At 44.9% G+C, this 18,143-nt stretch overlaps 1 protein-coding gene across 2 annotated transcripts in view; it reads left to right on the top strand.

Annotated features, from left to right (window-relative positions):
• The window catches only part of TTC39A (tetratricopeptide repeat domain 39A), a 209,358-nt gene that overhangs the window by 90,089 nt on the left and 101,126 nt on the right, over window positions 1–18,143 (top strand). For both annotated transcript variants that reach the window (XM_030206144.1, XM_030206146.1), the window contains exon 3: window positions 14,419–14,550. In XM_030206144.1, the coding sequence (XP_030062004.1) occupies window positions 14,419–14,550 (132 nt within the window). The remainder of the gene's footprint in view (window positions 1–14,418; window positions 14,551–18,143) is intronic.

Genomic DNA, 18,143 nt, shown 5'->3' with positions numbered 1-18,143 from the left:
AGGTGCCCTTTTACATGGGCGCTTGCACGCGTCCAACGCGCACCAATTTGGAACTTCTGCTTGGCTACCATGAGCCCTGGGCGGTAATTTCATTTTTTTATATGCGTCTGATACACGCGGCAGAAATTTTTTTTTAATTTTCTACCATGTGGTACTAACCGGGCGGTAATTGGCAGTGTATGCACACTGACGATTACTGCGCCCAGTTAACACGTGAGACCTTACCGCTAAGTCAATGGGTGGCAATTTTTATTTGGTTGCACATCCATTTTCGGACAAAAAAAAAGGCCTTTTTTGCAGGTGCGCTGAAAAATGGGACCTGCACGCATCCAATACATGCGTCTATACCAGCGCAGGTCACTTTTCAGCGCACTTTAGTAAAAGGATCCCTTAATTTAGGATTACATTTCTACACGGATTTGTGTTATCTTGGCAGTGTTTGTTTAGAATGGTTTTGTACTTTTGTTATTAAGTGTAATGAATTTTTTTTGTTACATTTGTACCCCGCACTTTCCCACTTATAGCAGGTTCAATGCGGCTTACATATTATATACGGGTACTTATTTGTACCTGGGGCAATGGAGGGTTAAGTGACTTGCCCAGAGTCACAAGGAGCTGCCTGTGCCTGCAGTGGGAATCGAACCCAGTTCCCCAGGACCAAAGTCCACCACACTAACCACTAGGCCACTCCTCCACTGTTGCTACTATTTGAGATTCTACATGGAATGTTCCAACATTCCATGTAGAAGTCGGCCCTTGCAGATCACCAATGTGGCCGCGCAGGCTTCTGCTTCTGTGAGTCTGACGTCCTGCACGTACGTGCAGGATGTCAGACTCACAGAAACAGAAGCCTGCGCAGCCTTCTACATGGAATGTTGCTAGTGGAATAGCAACATTCCATGTAAAATCTCCAATAGTAGCAACATTCCATGTAGAATCTCCAATAGTATCTATTTTATTGTTGTTACATTTGTACCCTGCGCTTTCCCACTCATGGCAGGCTCAATGCGGCTTACATGGGGCAATGGAGGGTTAAGTGACTTGCCCAGAGTCACAAGGAGCTGCCTGTGCCTGAAGTGGGAATCGAACCCAGTTCCCCGGGACCAAAGTCCACCACACTAACCACTAGGCCACATTGTTTTCCTTAGATGCTTGTTTTCACTGTGCTTTGTAAGCCACATTGAACCTGAGGTTGCTTGGGATAACGTGGGGTATAAATGTCATAAATAAATGTGTAAACCCAAGGAGAAGAGACAGGAGAGATACGATAAAAGATGTGCATGCTTGGAATGCCCTCCCAGAGGAGGTGGTGGGGACAAAAAAGCAGTGACGGAATTCAAAAATTATGGGATAAATACAGATGATCTCTATATATAACATGAGGCTAGAATCGAAGTATAAAGCATTTTCACGCAAAGCATAGAACATTTCTATTCAAAGCAAAATGAAAATGATTTTCAAGCTTCAAATAGCATAAAGGGGAGTAACTTGCACAACCCTATTACTGGGCAGACTAGACAAACACACACACGGTTTGGAAATAATTCCATGAGGCCTGCTCCTCATGCTGCCCCCTTCATTCCCCTTAACCTATCTGCTGCCACACCATATCCCTACTGGACTGACTTTAGTGATTCAGAAGTGTATCTCATCTTCTTTGTTGTAAATTGTACTGTGAAAATTTGTGACTAAACCATATAACTTTCCTAATAGATGCTATTCAGATGACACTTAGCAAATTGTCTGTTTAATTTGGTACAGGTTGCTGTGTGTACAGCCTCCTAATGGTGGAAAAGCATAGCAATACCTCTTGCCATAGGACAGTGGTGTACTGGAATCCAGCCTTTGAAATCTGACAGTGACATCTAATGGTCTGATATATTATTGCACTTGGATTCATTCTGTAATTGTTCCCAACCAATAGAATGAATACCCTTCTATTCAAACTACCTGCTCTCCCCCCTCCAGGTCAGAATGAAGGACAAAGACAGCATGAACCAGAGCTTCCCAAACTGTAGGTCGGGACCCCAAATGGGGTCGCAAAACCTAAATTTGGGGTCACAACCTAGGTGGGTTCTCCATAGTTGTATCATTATTCTGCACCTCCAGGAGGTCACACAATTTTTGTTTTGCCACAGTCATGGGGTCATAACCACAAAAGGATTGGGAAGCACTGACACACACACACACACGGGTAGTAAAATATTCCATGAATCATACTCCACATGCTTTCTCTACTTATTATTTTACAGCCACAGCATGGCAGAAAGAATTCAGATTGCTTCCATACCGTTTTGCCAATGTACTTAGAGCCTCCCCTTGGAGGAAGAGCTGTCCGTCAGCTGGCATCATTAGCCTTCATTAACCTTTTGCTACTTCTAAAAATGTACCTATCACTGCATGAATGCACATAAGCTGCCTATATACCTTGCTCCTCTGAACTACTGAAGGAAGCTCTCTTTGTCATGGTGCAAGGGTTAAGGTGACAAGTGGCAGTAAACTTGAAAGAGTGAGGTCATACCATCATACCCTGAAAGTAGTGTATCAGCGGGATGTGTCTAAGGAACAGATCCCTTTGTCATATGCCACAAGGAACCCCATTGTTCCTAATATTTAATACCTCTGAAGGAGACCTTGGGCTTCTCCATTCACTATTCTTTTCCGGAGATGGGAAGGCGGTAGAATGAGAGGACATGAAACGAGATTGAAGGGGGGCAGACTCAGGAAAGATGTCAGGAAGTATTTTTTCACAGAGAGGGTGGTGGATGCTTGGAATGCCCTCCCGCAGGAGGTGGTGGAGATGAAAACGGTAACGGAATTCAAACATGCGTGGGATATACATAAAGGAATCCGGTGCAGCAGGAATGGATCCTCAGAAGCTTAGCCGAAATTGGGTGGCAGAACAGGTGGGGGGAAGAGGGGTTGGTGGTTGGGAGGCGAGGATAGTGGATGGCAGACTTATACGGTCTGTGCCAGAGCCAGTGATGGGAGGCGGGACTGGTGGTTGGGAGGCGGGGAATCCTGCTGAGCAGACTTATACGGTCTGTGCCCTGAAAAAGACAGGTACAAATCAAGGTAAGGTATACACATATGAATTTATATTGTTGGGCAGACTGGATGGACCATGCAGGTCTTTTTCTGCCGTCATCTACTATGTTACTATGTAGATAGTTTTCAATTATTAGTTCATATCTCTAGTTCCTTAGATTCTGTTGTGGGCTGTTTATCGTATTTTATGGAATTTACTGGACAGTGGATGATTACGAACTCCCTAAAGCTAAATGGGATTATGTGGGTGGGAAAGTATCTTAATGACTTGCCTTCAGGTAATGTGGTCATAAATGGAAGGACTATTCAGTTGCATACGGGGAGTCATTTTTGGCTCCACACTTTTCTTTGATGCTCAGATCATTGCCGTTCTAAAAAAAGTCATCCTTCTGTAGAGGAACAGGAATTGAGAGAGGCTGTGCATGCTTCTAGTCTACCTCTTGCTGATTTGTAACCTGCTATATTTAGGGCTTCCGAAGAAGAGCCTGGTCCATTTAAAGTTATTACAGAACATGGTGGCAAAGATGGTCTTAAGATGCAAGAGATGGGACAGGGCTATACCTGGTCTTATTGCTTTACATTGGCTTCCATTGGATCTTGGAATACTTTTCAGCTGTTGCCATTTGTTTTTAAGACTTTGCACAATTTGATCCAACTTATCGGTGATCTAATATTTTACTATTTGTCCCATAGTGCTTGTTTTCATCTCAAATAGAGTTATTCCATCAGCAAGAGAAACCAAATTAGTCTCTAATAGGGACCAGACACTGTGTGAAGTTACCTCTAAAATCTGGAATGATTTACCCTAAGATATCAGACCTTCCAAAAGGAAACTCCTTCCCTCCTCCCCCGTTCTCATTCTACGGTTGCCCCCCCCCCCCCCCCCCCATTCCTCTTCCCTTTTTCTTCTTTTTTTCTTTTTCGTTTCTCTTTTTCTTCTATGCCTTAGAACCGCACATCCATTTAGGCCTCCTAAAACCAGGCCTAAATATCTGCACTCAGGTTTGGCGCAGATCAGATGTATTCATTAATAGTACACGTGGAGGGGCATAATCGAATGGGGACGACCATCTCTAAGTGCGCCCATCTCTAAGGACGTCCCAGCGAAGGGGCAGGGAAACCCGTATTATCGAAACAAGATGGGCGTCCATCTTTCATTTCGATAATACGGTGGGGGACGCCCAAATCCCACCATTTAGGTTGACTTTAGAGATGGTCGTCCTTAGGTCATCCTTAGAGATGGTCGTCCCCGGTTTTTGGTGAAAATGGAAACAGAGGATGCCCATCTCAGAAATGACCAAATCGAAGCCATTTGGTCATGGGAGGAGCTAGCATTCGTAGTGCACTGGTCCCCCTCACATGCCAGGACACCAACCAAGCACCCTAGGGGGCACTGCAGTGGACTTCACAAATTGCTCCCAGGTGCATAGCTCCCTTACCTTGGGTGCTGAGCCCCCCACCCCCCTCCAAAACCCACTCCCCACAACTGTACAACACTACCATTGCCCTAAGGGGTGAAAGGAGGCACCTACATGTGGGTATAGTGGGTTTTGGGTGGGTTTTGGAGGGCTCACATTTAGCACCATAAGTGTAACAGGTAGGGGGGATGGGCCTGGGTCCACCTGGCTGAAGTGCACTACACCCACTAAAACTGCTCCACGGACCTGCATACTACTGTCATGGAGCTGGGTATGACATTTGAGGCTGACAAAAAAAATTTTTTTTAGGGTGGGAGGGGGTTGGTGACCACTGGGAGAGTAAGGGGAGGTCATCCCCGATTCCCTTCAGTGGTCATCTGGTCAGTTCGGGCACCTTTTTGAGGCTTGGTCGTGAAAAAAAATGGACCAAGTAAAGTCGACCAAATGCTCATCAGGGACGCCCTTCTTTTTTCCATTATCGGCCAAGGACGTCCATCTCTTAAGCACGCCCCAGTCCCGCCTTCACTACGCCTCCGACAATTTAGGATGGGCTAGTAGTTGAATGGCAGAGTTGCTTGCTGCGGGATGGAGAAACCTACATTCAGTTTCCCAGCACAGGTTTTCTGCTCTCTTGGCCAATCAGGGCCGGGAATGCTGCAGCCCCTGGGTGGAGTAAATTATAGTTATCACACAAAGGGGATAATTCTATAAGGAGCCACCTAGATGCATATATGTGGACACATACGCACAGAAATGATTATTTTCCAGATATGGGAGGGGGGGGAGTTAAAAACATGGGCTACCATTAAGATGTGTTATTTTACCACCTACTCATTCTGTTTTAGCACAAGTTCTGTTTTATGCAATGAAACCTAGTCCCTACCTTAAATAATTCCCTTATTTGTCCTTTTTCTGTCTTGATTAGATTGTAAGCTCTGTCGAGCAGGGACTGTCTTATATGTGTTTAGTGTACAGCTCTGCGAACATCTAGTAGTGCTATAGAAATAAGTAGTAGTAATAACTGGGGGTTAACTAAAAAAACACATCTTAACCGTAGCCCACATTGATAACTACCCCCCCCCCCCCCCCGCTTAATTAAAGAAAAAAAAAGACATGTCACTAGAAATTGAAATCACTGCTACATGCACTAAAAGTGAGCCAAGTATAGGGCAGTCAAGCCATTGTGACATCACTGATGATGTTGGCTTTTAAGCATTAGTGGAATGAAGCATTATGACATCACAATATCAGCTCTGTTTACCAGAAACTGACACTCTTCACACTAATGGGGGGAGGAGGGATTAATCTATGTGGACTACTTTTAAGATGTGTTATTTTACCACTAACTTGTCCTGTTGTAGCACAGGTCCCATTTCATACCATGGGACTTTAGGGCTCTGTTTACTAAGCCGCGCTAATGTTTTTAGCGTGCACTAAAAATTAGTGTGCGCTGACGCTAAGGACACCCATAGGAATATATGGGTATATCTACCATTAGCGCACACTAAAATACGCTAGCGCACCTTAGTAAACAGGGCTCTAAGTTACTAATAACCCGAGTTAACAGTAAATAACATGTCTTAAAAGGTAGTCCATGTTCATAACTATGCCTCTCAAAACCCATCATTTACTCCTAGGGGAGTTTGATGCATAAAAGTGACCAATTCTGTGCAACTTTTTGAACATTCAACAAAATTCTGCACACTTTTTTTCTGCAAATAGGTGGGAAAATGTGGGATACAAATGTAACAAATAAATACATTATTTTTTGCAGAATTCATCCCATCATAAGGCTTGATGTCTCTCCCAGGCATAAAATCTCCCCCCCCCCCCCCCCCCTCCAATCACAACTTTCTCTCCTCAACTTCCATCTTCTCCAGCTCTGTTAGCTTATATTCCCTTCCCTCCCCTGGGAAGTTTCCCCCCCCCCCCCCACCTCAGCTTTTTCAGCCCCTTTTCCAGGGTAAATACCTCTCATTTTTATCCTCCTGTCTCACCCCCTTCTTTGAGCACCTGTTCTCTACCTTGTAACAGCTCTCTGCCTTCCATAGTTCTCTCTCCATCCCTCAGCAGTCACTCCCCCCCTCCTCCATTCTTTCTTCCTAATACCCTGCAAAAGCCCAGTTCTGTCTGCCAACAAGGTCTCCCCTGTTCCTCCCCAGTACAGGCTCTCATCTCTCCTTTTTCTCCTCCAACCCCCATGGCACGTGCCTCTTGCAGCTTTCTCCAAACTATCCCCCTCCTCCTATGGAGCACACCCCATCCAGCTTTCTCTACCTCTGTTCCCATGGAACATTCTATTCAGCTTTCTCAACCTCTGTTCCCATGGAACATTCCATTCAGCTTTTCTTCACTCCTTTCCATGACACAGATTCCATCCAGCTTTCTCTAGACCTCCTACCCCCACCCCAGCACATACCCTATCCAGCTTTCTTCAGTGAACTTGCTCACTCTGATGGCATGCAAGAGAGGGGATTGGTGCACGGATACATCTCGGGCCATGGCCTCCTCTTTTGGTATCCTATTGATGACTGTGCAGGTCTCTATGCAGCCATGTGGCTTAAAGAACAGACAGGATTCATATGACAGAGAAAGAGGAAATGGCCCTCAGTGCAGTCATGCACGTCCTCGTCCTCTTCTTCATCGCTGCTGAGCTGTCCAGCCATTGCTGCTTCTGTGCAGAAATTTATTTATTTTATTGCATTTGTATCCCACATTTTCCCACCTATTTGCAGGCTCAATGTGGCTTATAGAGTATTGTTAACATAGTTGTTCCAGTATATTAGGTATAGTTAGTATTGTGTAGAGGTTAATTAGGGGAAGAAAGAAGAAGGACGGGATTTATAAGGGTATTTATAGAAGGTGGGCTTTCATAACTCAATGGGTTGGTGAAGTGGATCAGTGGGGCTATAGGTTCTCATCTATGGGGTGAGCAGGTGGGATATTCTGTGCAAATTCTGCATGAATAATAATTGCAGACTTCCTGGTGCACAGCTCCTGGCCAAAGACATTTACTCAGTGACTGGATGAAAGTAAGGATTTTTTTTTTTTTTGGGGGGGGGGGGGGAAGGAACAGGGCTGATGCCTGGTGCAAAGGGGATGGTACGACTTCCCTATGAGGAAAGGCTAAAGCGGCTAGGGCTCTTCAGCTTGGAGAAAAGGCGGCTGAGGGGAGATATGATAGAGGTCTATAAAATGAGTGGAGTGGAACGGGTAGATGTGAAGCGTCTGTTTACGCTTTCCAAAAATACTAGGACTAGGGGGCATGCGATGAAGCTACAATGTAGCAAATTTAAAACAAATCGGAGAAAATGTTTCTTCACTCAACGTGTAATTAAACTCTGGAATTCGATGCCAGAGAATGTAGTAAAGGCGGTTAGCTTAATGGCGTTTTAAAAGTTTGGACGGCTTCCTAAAGGAAAAGTCCATAGACCATTATTAAATGGACTTGGGGAAAATCCACTATTTCTGGGGTAAGCAGTATAAAATGTTTTGTACTGTTTGGGGATCTTGCCAGGTATTTGTGACCTGGATTGGCCACTGTTGGAAACAGGATGCTTGGCTCGATGGACCTTTTGGTCTTTCCAAGTATGTCAATACTTATGTACTTATGTAATGTATTGGTGCATTTCAGGCCTCTACCCATTTCCCTCCTACCTCCCCCCCCCCCCCCCCCAAATCAACCATTTGGATAATTAAAATCAACAATCCCAGTTATTCCACAACAGTCCTATAAAAACACATTATTGGGCATCATAGTTAACTTTGCTGTTCTTTACTGTCCCCCTAGAAGCTGCCTCTGTAGGTGACCACCGAGTCTTGCCTAATAGCTAAGCTGGGAGGAAATATAAAAAGGAAGGGGGGAGGGGGGAATAGGGTGATTGAGAATGGAAGCTCATGAAGCCAGATCCCAGGCTTGGTTCCGATTGAGTAGCAGGAGACTACCGGTCCAAAAACTAAGCCAGTTGGGCTTTCTCAGCAACTGTCCTCCTGCTCTGGAGTTGTTCCATAGTGACCTGGCTTTGTATTTTCTATATATGCTTTCTTTAAACTAGTCCCTTATCTTCTTACTCTATTTTATCTAGCTATTTGTTCCATCTTTGCTTACACCCTAAGCTGACTGTTAAAATATTTTATTGTGTATTGTGTTTGTAATGGAGCATACTATGCCATGCTTTGAATATTTTTACTGCTGTAATTCTGTTGTTTATGTTTGACTTATTCTTGCTACACACCACCTTGAGTGAATTCCTTCAAAAAAGGCAGTAAATAATCCTAATAAATAAATACAAAGAAATAAATATACTGCAGAACTCCTTCACAGTGGAAAAAGTTGTTAAAATGATCTGCTTTTCTTGTATTTCTTTCTTCTGAATAACTTCCATGTTGTGATAAAGTCACATCCAGGATAGTTGGGTTAAGGCAGCTTCAGTCTGAACTACAAGTCCCAGAAGGCATTTTAGGCAAGGAGCCAGGGGGTGAGATGGAAAACCCGGACTAGACTCCTAGCTGCAATAAGGGAGAACATGGGTGTAAGCTAACAAGAGGTGTAGATTGGCTGCCACTAGGGGGGAAGAGAGCTAGGAAACCCTGTGTGCAGGAGCTCCTCATTAGGCTCATGCTCAACTCAGCTGGTATGGGTGTGTAGAGAAGCTAATGAGTGGAGAATGATTGGTTGTGAAGGCAGAAGCCAGGGATTGATTAGGCAGGTGGGAAGGAGTCTCAGCAGTTCAGTTCAGGGAGAGCAGCAAGGAAGGCGAGAAGCAGTTGCAGGCTGAAAACCCTTGGGCAGGGAGGTCCCTAAAGTACTGAAGTCTGAGAGGCAGTTGCAGGCTGAAAACTTTTGGGCATGGAGGTCCTTAAAGTACTGAAGTCTTGGAAGTATTTGCAGGCTGAAAATCCTTGGGTAAGAAGAAGTCCCTAAAGTATTGACCTTACTAGTGAAGCTGTTGCAGGGGGAATCCCTTGGGTGTGAGAAGGCCCTAAAATATGGAGCTCATTATGAGGGTGAAGAGAATAGAAGTATAACTGCTGCTTTGTGAGTTACTACTACTACTACTATTTAGCATTTCTATAGCATTACAAGGCGTACGCAGCGCTGCACAAACATAGAAGAAAGACAGTCCCTGCTCAAAGAGCTTACAATCTAATAGACAAAAAATAAAGTAAGCAAATCAAATCAATTAATGTGAACGGGAAGGAAGAGAGGAGGGTAGGTGGAGGCGAGTGGTTACAAGTGGTTACGAGTCAAAAGCAATGTTAAAGAGGTGGGCTTTCAGTCTAGATTTAAAGGTGGCCAAGGATGGGGCAAGACGTAGGGGCTCAGGAAGTTTATTCCAGGCGTAGGGTGCAGCGAGACAGAAGGCGCGAAGTCTGGAGTTGGCAGTAGTGGAGAAGGGAACAGATAAGAAGGATTTATCCATGGAGCGGAGTGCACGGGAAGGGGTGTAGGGAAGGACGAGTGTGGAGAGATACCTGGGGAGCAGCAGAGTGAGTACATTTATAGGTTAGTAGAAGAGTTAACTATGATGATGAATTGAATGGACTGCTGCTGTTTGGAATTGAACTAATGTTTACTATAGCCTATATTGAATCCTGACATGTGCTAAGAGCCTTCTGCTTAAAGGGGACTACTGGCCACACACTTTCAGGTGGCTTATCAGGTGCTTAGGATTGACGGTGAATGCTGCTGTTGGAACCGTGTACTAGAAACCTGCCTGGAATAAAGTCCTTGAGTTTGAAGTTACTGGTGGATATCTGTTTCTTCATTGTACCGGGAGCCTGTGGTTAGAGGAGATTGTTCTATCCCTGGCTGCACAAGAGAGGCGCCTGGTTACAATGTCCAATCTTCAAATGTTTTTTTTTTTTTAATCTTTCTCTGATCAGTGGTGGCTTGTTTTTGTCCAAGGAGGAATCTGGCTGCCTTCTCTTTCTGTCTAGTGTATCTGTAGCATGGTCCTCTCTCGCTGTTTAGCCATTAAGAACTTGCAATTCGGCCGAGGCTGTTCCCTCTACTCAGGCACTCGCTGTTCATTACTCAGTGTTTGTGATGCAGTCTTGATTTTCTGTTTTCAGATTTCCATAATTATATTAATCGGTCCCTGTTCTCAAGGAAACCCCCACACCTAATTACTCTCTTTCAAGAACTCACCCACCAGAGCTTTTCTGTCGCTTCCTAAGAAGCCTAATTCCTTGAGACTGCAATCAATTTACATTTTTCCTACTTCAGTTAATCCTACCTGTAACCCTTCTAGTTTAGATTTTCTCACTTGTGCTTTCTTATTTATGTTAAGTCCTGCCAGTCCAGATATAGTCCTTGCAGGTTATATTACTCTGAATATACACATTTTGGTGATGGGTCTAGGGCTCGGATACATGAAAGAAATGTTAAAGAATCGAAAACGTAAAGGTCTACGTTACAAGATACTGATCATGAAAAAACGACCGATGGCTCAAAAAAAATTGCATGCAAATGAGCTGTTGGGGTAATACAAAGGTCGATGCATGAAAGTAACATAGTAGATGATGGCAGAAAAAGACCTGCACGGTCCATCCAGTCTGCCCAACAAGATAAACTCATATGTGCTAGTTTTTTGTGTATACCTTACCTTGATTTGTACCTGTCCTTTTCAGGGCACAGACCATATAAGTCTGCCCAGCACTATCCCCGCCTCCCAACCACCAGCCCCGCCTCCCAACCACCAGCCCCGCCTCCCACCACCGGCTCTGGCACAGACCGTATAAGTCTGCCCAGCACCATCTCTGTCTCCTGCCACCGGCTTTGCCACCCAATCTGTCTAAGCTCTTTAGGATCCATTCCTTCTGAGCAGGATTCCTTTATGTTTATCCCACGCATGTTTGAATTCCGTTACCGTTTTCGTTTCCACCACCTCCCGCAGGAGGGCATTCCAAGCATCCACTACTCTCTCTCTGAAAAAATACTTCCTGACATTTTTCTTGTCTGCCCCCCTTCAATCTCATTTCATGTCCTCTCGTTCTACTGCCTTCGCATCTCCAGAAAAGGTTAGTTTGCAGATTAATACCTTTCAAATATTTGAATGTCTGTATCATATCACCCCTGTTTCTCCTTTCCTCCAGGGTATACATGTCCAGGTCCGCAAGTCTCTCCTCATACGTCTTGTAATGCAAATCCCATACCATTCTCGTAGCTTTTCTTTGCACCGCTTCAGTTCTTTTTACATCCTTAACAAGATACGGCCTCCAGAACTGAACACAATACTCCAGGTGGGGCCTCACCAACGACTTTTATACAGGGGCATCAACACCCCCTTTCTTCTGCTGGTCACACCTCTCTCTATACAGCCTAACAACCTTCTAGCTACGGCCACCGCCTTGTCACACTGTTTCGTCACCTTCAAATCCTCAGATACTATCACCCCAAGATCCCTCTCCCCATCCGTACCTATCAGACTCTCCCCGCCTAACACATACATCTCCCGTGGATTTCTACTCCCTAAGTGCATCACTTTGCATTTCTTCGCATTGAATTTTAATTGTCAAACCTTAGACCATTCTAGCTTCCGTAGGTCCTTTTTCATGTTTTCCATTCCCTCCGGGGAGCTAACCTGTTGAAATCCACGGTATCGGTGTTGCAAACGCATGCGCATAATAGTCATTCGCTAAGCACATGACAAGCGCTGAAGCTGTTGTTCACATGTCTAAAAAGATTGGATCATAGACGTGCGTCCTAGGCGTGTGAGATAGACGTCACTCGCCAGCAAAGCCTTATAGGCCCCAATCTGCACATGATTTTTTAATCACTCTGCAGACGGTTACCGTGTGCTGTGCCAAGTTGCTTGCATCCCGTTTTTTTTTTGTGCTTCCCCCTTGTTGGGGGAAGAGGCGCTTTTCATTGACGAGCTGCGTGAGCCAGAGCACATCCATGTCGGAGAAGTTGGGCTTTCTCCTGCGGGACCCTGTGCAGCCATGGCTTCTCCACCACGGATGTGCACGTGCACACGCACGCTCGCATAAATAACATGTCGATGACAGCGCTTATGCACGCACTTTATGGAAGTGGTTGTGTTGACGGCAGATGACAGCTCCTGAAGTTACCAGCAGCCCCTGAGCACCCGTTAAATATAAAGGTGTGCGGTCCTTTTTGTGCATCGCCAATGAACGGCTGCGCATCATGTGTTGCCTTCATTTGAATGAGAACCACATAATTACAATACATTCGCATAGCGTTTTCGTTGTACGTTTGCAAGTGTGGTAAACAGGTCGCTGTAGGCTTTTGCGCATTTGTCACTCGATACCGTGATTGCTACACCGGTTTAAACTGGCTCAAAATGATAGCTGCCAGCACAGTAAGTTTGATGCATCTGGCCCTACGTCAGGACCACTATCACCGGTGGGGGGTGGGGGAGCTGTTGGCAAACCAGTCCACACTCTCCACTAATAGTCAGCCACTCAGTCCAGGCAGGAAAAGAGACAGCAATCATAATATCAAAACATGGGCAGGCAGGAAAAAATAATAGCAGACTCTTACAGCCACTTATTTCTCTCAGGACCTCCAAATCCCAGGAGACTCTTCTTTCTCTCTTCTTCTCCTTCAGAGCTGGTTTAAACCCAGATGTGGACACCACTGGCATTTTCTTCACTTCTTGACACTTTTGTTCTGTTCACGCTTTCCAAAAATACTAGGACTAGGGGGCACGCGATGAAGCTACAATGTAGTAAATTTAAAACGAATCGGAGAAAAGTTTTCTGCACTCAACGTGTAATTAAACTCTGGAATTCGTTGCCAGAGAATGTGGTAAAGGCGGTTAGCTTAGCGGAGTTTAAAAAAGGTTTGGACGGCTTCTTAAAGGAAAAGTCCATAGACCGTTATTAAATGAACTTGGGGAAAATCCACTGTTTCTGGGATAAGCAGTATAAAATGTTTTGTACTTTTTTGGGATCTTGCCAGGTATTTGTGACCTGGATTGGCCACTGTTGGAAACAGGATGCTGGGGTCGATGGGTCTTTGGTCTTTCCCAGTATGGCAATACTTATGTACTTATGTTATGTAGATCCCAGAAATGTCTTCTGGTCCACTGCTATGTTCTGAGGATCAGGGTCCCTGTTGTTCTCCTGCTTCTCCAATTGCTTAACTTCTCTCTCCTCCTTAGAAGCAGCAGTGTTCTGGTTCCCTGCTCAAGTTTACACCTTCGAGCAAGTGCAAAAGCCTCGGCAAACCCTGTCCATTCTTACCACTTCTTTACTCCTGGCACAGTGGCTGGGCTAGCCAAAATTCTTGATCCCCTCACAGAACTTGTGCCGTGGCCAAGGAATCGGAGCCAAAGAATTCAAACAGGGTTGTGGTTTTCTACTAATACTAGTTTCCCTCCTATTATTACCTCACTGGTCATGTCAAAATGCAGTACCTTAGCAGAGCAACTAGAGGTCTCTGCTATCCAGCGAGAGCAGAAACTTGGAGGTCTATACATTTGTATGTTTCCTCCATCCATCCATTCTGATTAGCTTGTCAGCTCCAAGGAGCAGGGACTGTCTATTGTTTGTGTCTGTAAAGAACTGCATATTCCCGGTAACACTATATAATACAAAATAGGAGGTCAAGATACAAGCTGCAAAAATAATAACTCTAGAATACAAAAATGTAGGTCTGATCAGAAGCTGCAAAAAATCTTGGCAGTGCCCCAGGGGCCATCTTTAAATGGATCCTTCAAAAATTCTTAATGTTTGTATTGCACTGGTTGTAGAGTTATGGGTATGAAATGATGAGCTGGACTACTAGGCTAGAGCTAGTAAATCAATGTTTGGGCAAATCTGGCTAAGAATGAGCAAGGATATGGAACATGCCATGCTGGTATTTTCTTGGCAACTGATGTTTCAACCTAGTTGGCTGTCGGTAGTCATTGGGTCTTTTGTTTATACTTTCACACAAAGAAAGGAATTTATAAACATCGTAATTCTCTCCTTTCCCCCACAGAACCAAGGACAGCATGTATCATGCGTTGACTTATGCCACCATATTGGAAATGCAAGCAATGATGACCTTTGACCCTCAGGATATATTAACGGCCGGAAACACGATGAAAGAAGCTCAAGCGGTCTGTCAGAGGCAAGTACATGTTAGCTGTGGAAGTAGGGTTACCATATTTGCCATGACAAAAAAGAGGACACAAATTAAAATTCAGCCATGCCAGGCTGCTGTCATGCCCCACTCCACCACACCCACTGTCAAACCCCTGCCCCACCACACCTTTGTGCCAGAGTGTCACCTTGACCCCCCCCCCCCCCAAGAAAGCCCAATTCTGTAAGCAGTGAGAATTCTGATAAAGTAACAGAAATGCATTTTCCTCCATGCTAAATACAAAATGAAAAGATGCACAAGACATGCTCATGAAATGCTTAGAAAAGTACATTTCGTGAGCATGCCCCCCTTTCTTTTCCCTCCCATCCATGAGCAGCATAGCCCCCTCAACTCTGATTCTTTCCTGCCCTCTGCCGCTCCTCTGTCTCCCTTTCCTTAGTTCCTTTTGTGCTGCATTCACTGCTGCCGGCAGGGGCTGTGTTTTCAAAATGGCCGCCAAGACTTTGGCAGCCATTTTGAAGTGGCACCAGCAGCGAGCAGTCTCCAGGGGTCTTTGTCCTGCCCCAAAGAGGCCACTAGACCACCAGGCATGTCACGATAAGGTATGGGGGGGGGGGAGGACTGGACAACCTGCTCTTGAAGATTATCTAATCTCAAGTGTTATTTGAGTCTGATCCAAGAGACGCTGTAGCTCCATTACAAGATATACAGTTGTAAGACGAAAACAAGATTTGTCATATCTGATGGTGAAAGACTCCTGATGCAGGCCCTGTAGGCCAAAACACAGCTGTGTCGAGTCTTGCTCATCGACCATCCGAATTGTATTTTTTATCTTTAAAACTGTAGATTCATATAATTTTTATCTTGTTCATCGACTATTAAAATTGTATTTTTAACTGGATTTTTATTTGAAGCATCGTCCTTTTTATATTTTTTATCTTTTTGTCATCTTCGCTGTTTTATTTTGTTGTATTTTTTTGCGAAGACTTGTTTCTTCTGTTTTTGTATGTTTCACCTTGAGTATTGCATTCAGTTCTGGTCATTGTATCTCAAAAAAGAAGAGAAGGAGCATAATCAAAAGGGACGCCCAAGTTTTGCTGAGGACGTCCTTGCAAAACGTCCCGGTGGAGGGGTGGGGAAACCCGTATTATCGAAACAAGATGGACGTCCATCTTTCATTTTGATAATACAGTCGGGGACGCCCAAATCTTGACATTGAGGTCGTCCTTAGAGATGGTTGTCCCTAGACTTGGTCGTTTCTGATTTTCGGCGATAATGGAAACCAAGGACGTCCATCTCAGAAATGACCAAATACAAGCCCCTTGGTCATAGTGCACTGGTCCCCCTGACATGCCAGGACACCAACCAGGCACCCTAGGGGACACTGCAGTGGACTTCATAAATTGCTCCCAGGTACATAGCTCCCTTACCTTGTGTGCTGAGCCCCCCCAACCCACTACCCACAACTGTACACCACTACCATAGTCCTAAGGGGTGAAGAGGGCCACCTACATGAGGGTACAGTGGGTTTGTGGTGGGTTTTGGAGGGCTCACATTTACCACCACAAGTGTAACAGGTGGGGGGGATGGGCCTGGATCCGCCTGCCTGAAGTGCACTGCAGTACCCACTAAAACTGCTCCAGGGACCTGCATACTGCTGTCATGGACCCGAGTATGACATTTGAGGCTGGCATAGAGGCTGGCACAAAATATTTTTAAAGATGCTTTTTGAGGGTGGGAGGGGGTTAATGACCACTGGGGGAGTAAGGGCAGCTGAAAAGTTAACTAGTTATGCCAATATTCAGTGCTAACTGGTTAACTTTTTAGCGGCTAAAGATAGGACAGCTATTTATATCTATTTGACCACTAAACTTATCCGGTTAGGCACTGAATATCCACGACTAACCAGATAAGTCGCATGAAGAATGGTCTAAGGTTTGGCAATTAAAATTCAATGCGAAGAAATGCAAAGTGATGCACTTAGGGAGTAGAAATCCAAGGGAGACATATGTGTTAGGTGGGGAAAGCCTGATAGACACGGACGGGGAGAGGGATCTTGGGGTGATAGTATCTGAGGACCTGAAGGCGACGAAACAGTGCGACAAGGCGGTGGCCGTAGCTAGAAGATTGCTAGGCTGTATAGAAAGAGGAGTGACCAGCAGAAAAAAGAGGTATTGATGCCCCTGTATAAGACGTTGGTGAGGCCCCACCTAGAGTATTGTGTTCAGTTTTGGAGGCCGTATCTTGCGAAGGATGTGAAAAAAATGGAAGCGGTGCAAAGAAAAGCTACGAGGATGGTATGGGATTTACGTTCCAAGACCTATGAAGAGAGGCTTGCTGACCTGAACATGTACACCCTGGAGGAAAGGAGGAACAGGGGTGATATGATACAGACGTTCAAATATTTGAAAGGTATTAATCCGCAAACGAATCTTTTCCGGAGATGGGAAGGCAGTAGAACGAGAGGACATGAAATGAGATTGAAGGGGAGCAGACTCAGGAAAGATGTCAGGAAGTATTTTTTCACGGAGAGGGTGGTGGACGCTTGGAATGCCCTCCCGCGGGAGGTGGTGGAGATGAAAACGGTAACGGAGTTCAAACATGCGTGGGATATGCATAAAGGAATCCTGTGCATAAGGATTGGATCCTCAGACGCTTAGCTGAAATTGGGTGGCGGAGCAGGTGGGGGGAAGAGGGGTTGGTGGTTGGGAGGCAAGGATAGTGGAGGGCAGACTTATACGGTCTGTACCAGAGCCGGTGATGGGAGGCGGGACTGGTGGTTGGGAGGCGGGAAATACTGCTGGGCAGACTTATATGGTCTGTGCCTTGAAAAGGACAGGTACAAATTCAAGGTAAGGTATACACATATGAGTTTGTCTTGGGCAGACTGGATGGACCATGCAGGTCTTTTTCTGCCGTCATCTACTATGTTACTATGATATAACCAGTAATGCACTAGGTGTTAACTGGCAATATTTAGCTGCAGATAACCAGTTATCTCCCACTGAATATTAGCAGTTAGGCAACCAATATGCTATTTAACTGGTCAGCAGCCATGCCTGGCCGGTTAAATAGCTTTGAATATCGGTGGGGGGTAGGGGTAAGACTCAATAAGTGCTGAGAAATATCATTATTGTATGAAACAAAATAGCATATATAGTCATAGTGATTAAAAAAACACTGAAATTCATGTTGCAGAGTGGGTGTGGCAGATGGCAGTGAAAGAGTTAAGGGCATGATAGCTAGGGGGAAAAACTCTGCGGTGCCCCCTGTCCCTTGGTGCTCTAAGCACTTGCTTATTTTGCTTAATAGTTAATCCAGGGCTGAGTGTTTAAATTAGTTACTCGCTGACTTTTGTTCCTCGATTTTTAACAATCATAGAGGTGGCTATTTTCTCGTAATTTTTTGTAACAATTTAATTTAGGTAAATTGGCTAATCATTTAACAGGCTAGACTTAGCCAGTGCCACCTTTAGCACAGTGTGTTTGGAGAAGGTACATATGTAATTTTTCATGCCACCAATAAAATTTGTTTAATTAAAAGCTTTAAGTACATAAGTATTGCCATACTGGGAAAGAACAAAGGTCCATCAAGCCCAGCATCCTGTTTCCAACAGTGGC

Source organism: Microcaecilia unicolor, chromosome 6 (assembly GCF_901765095.1).
Source record: "Microcaecilia unicolor chromosome 6, aMicUni1.1, whole genome shotgun sequence".
Classification (NCBI taxonomy): Eukaryota; Metazoa; Chordata; class Amphibia; order Gymnophiona; family Siphonopidae; genus Microcaecilia; species Microcaecilia unicolor.
This window is presented reverse-complemented; position numbering and strand designations above follow the sequence as displayed.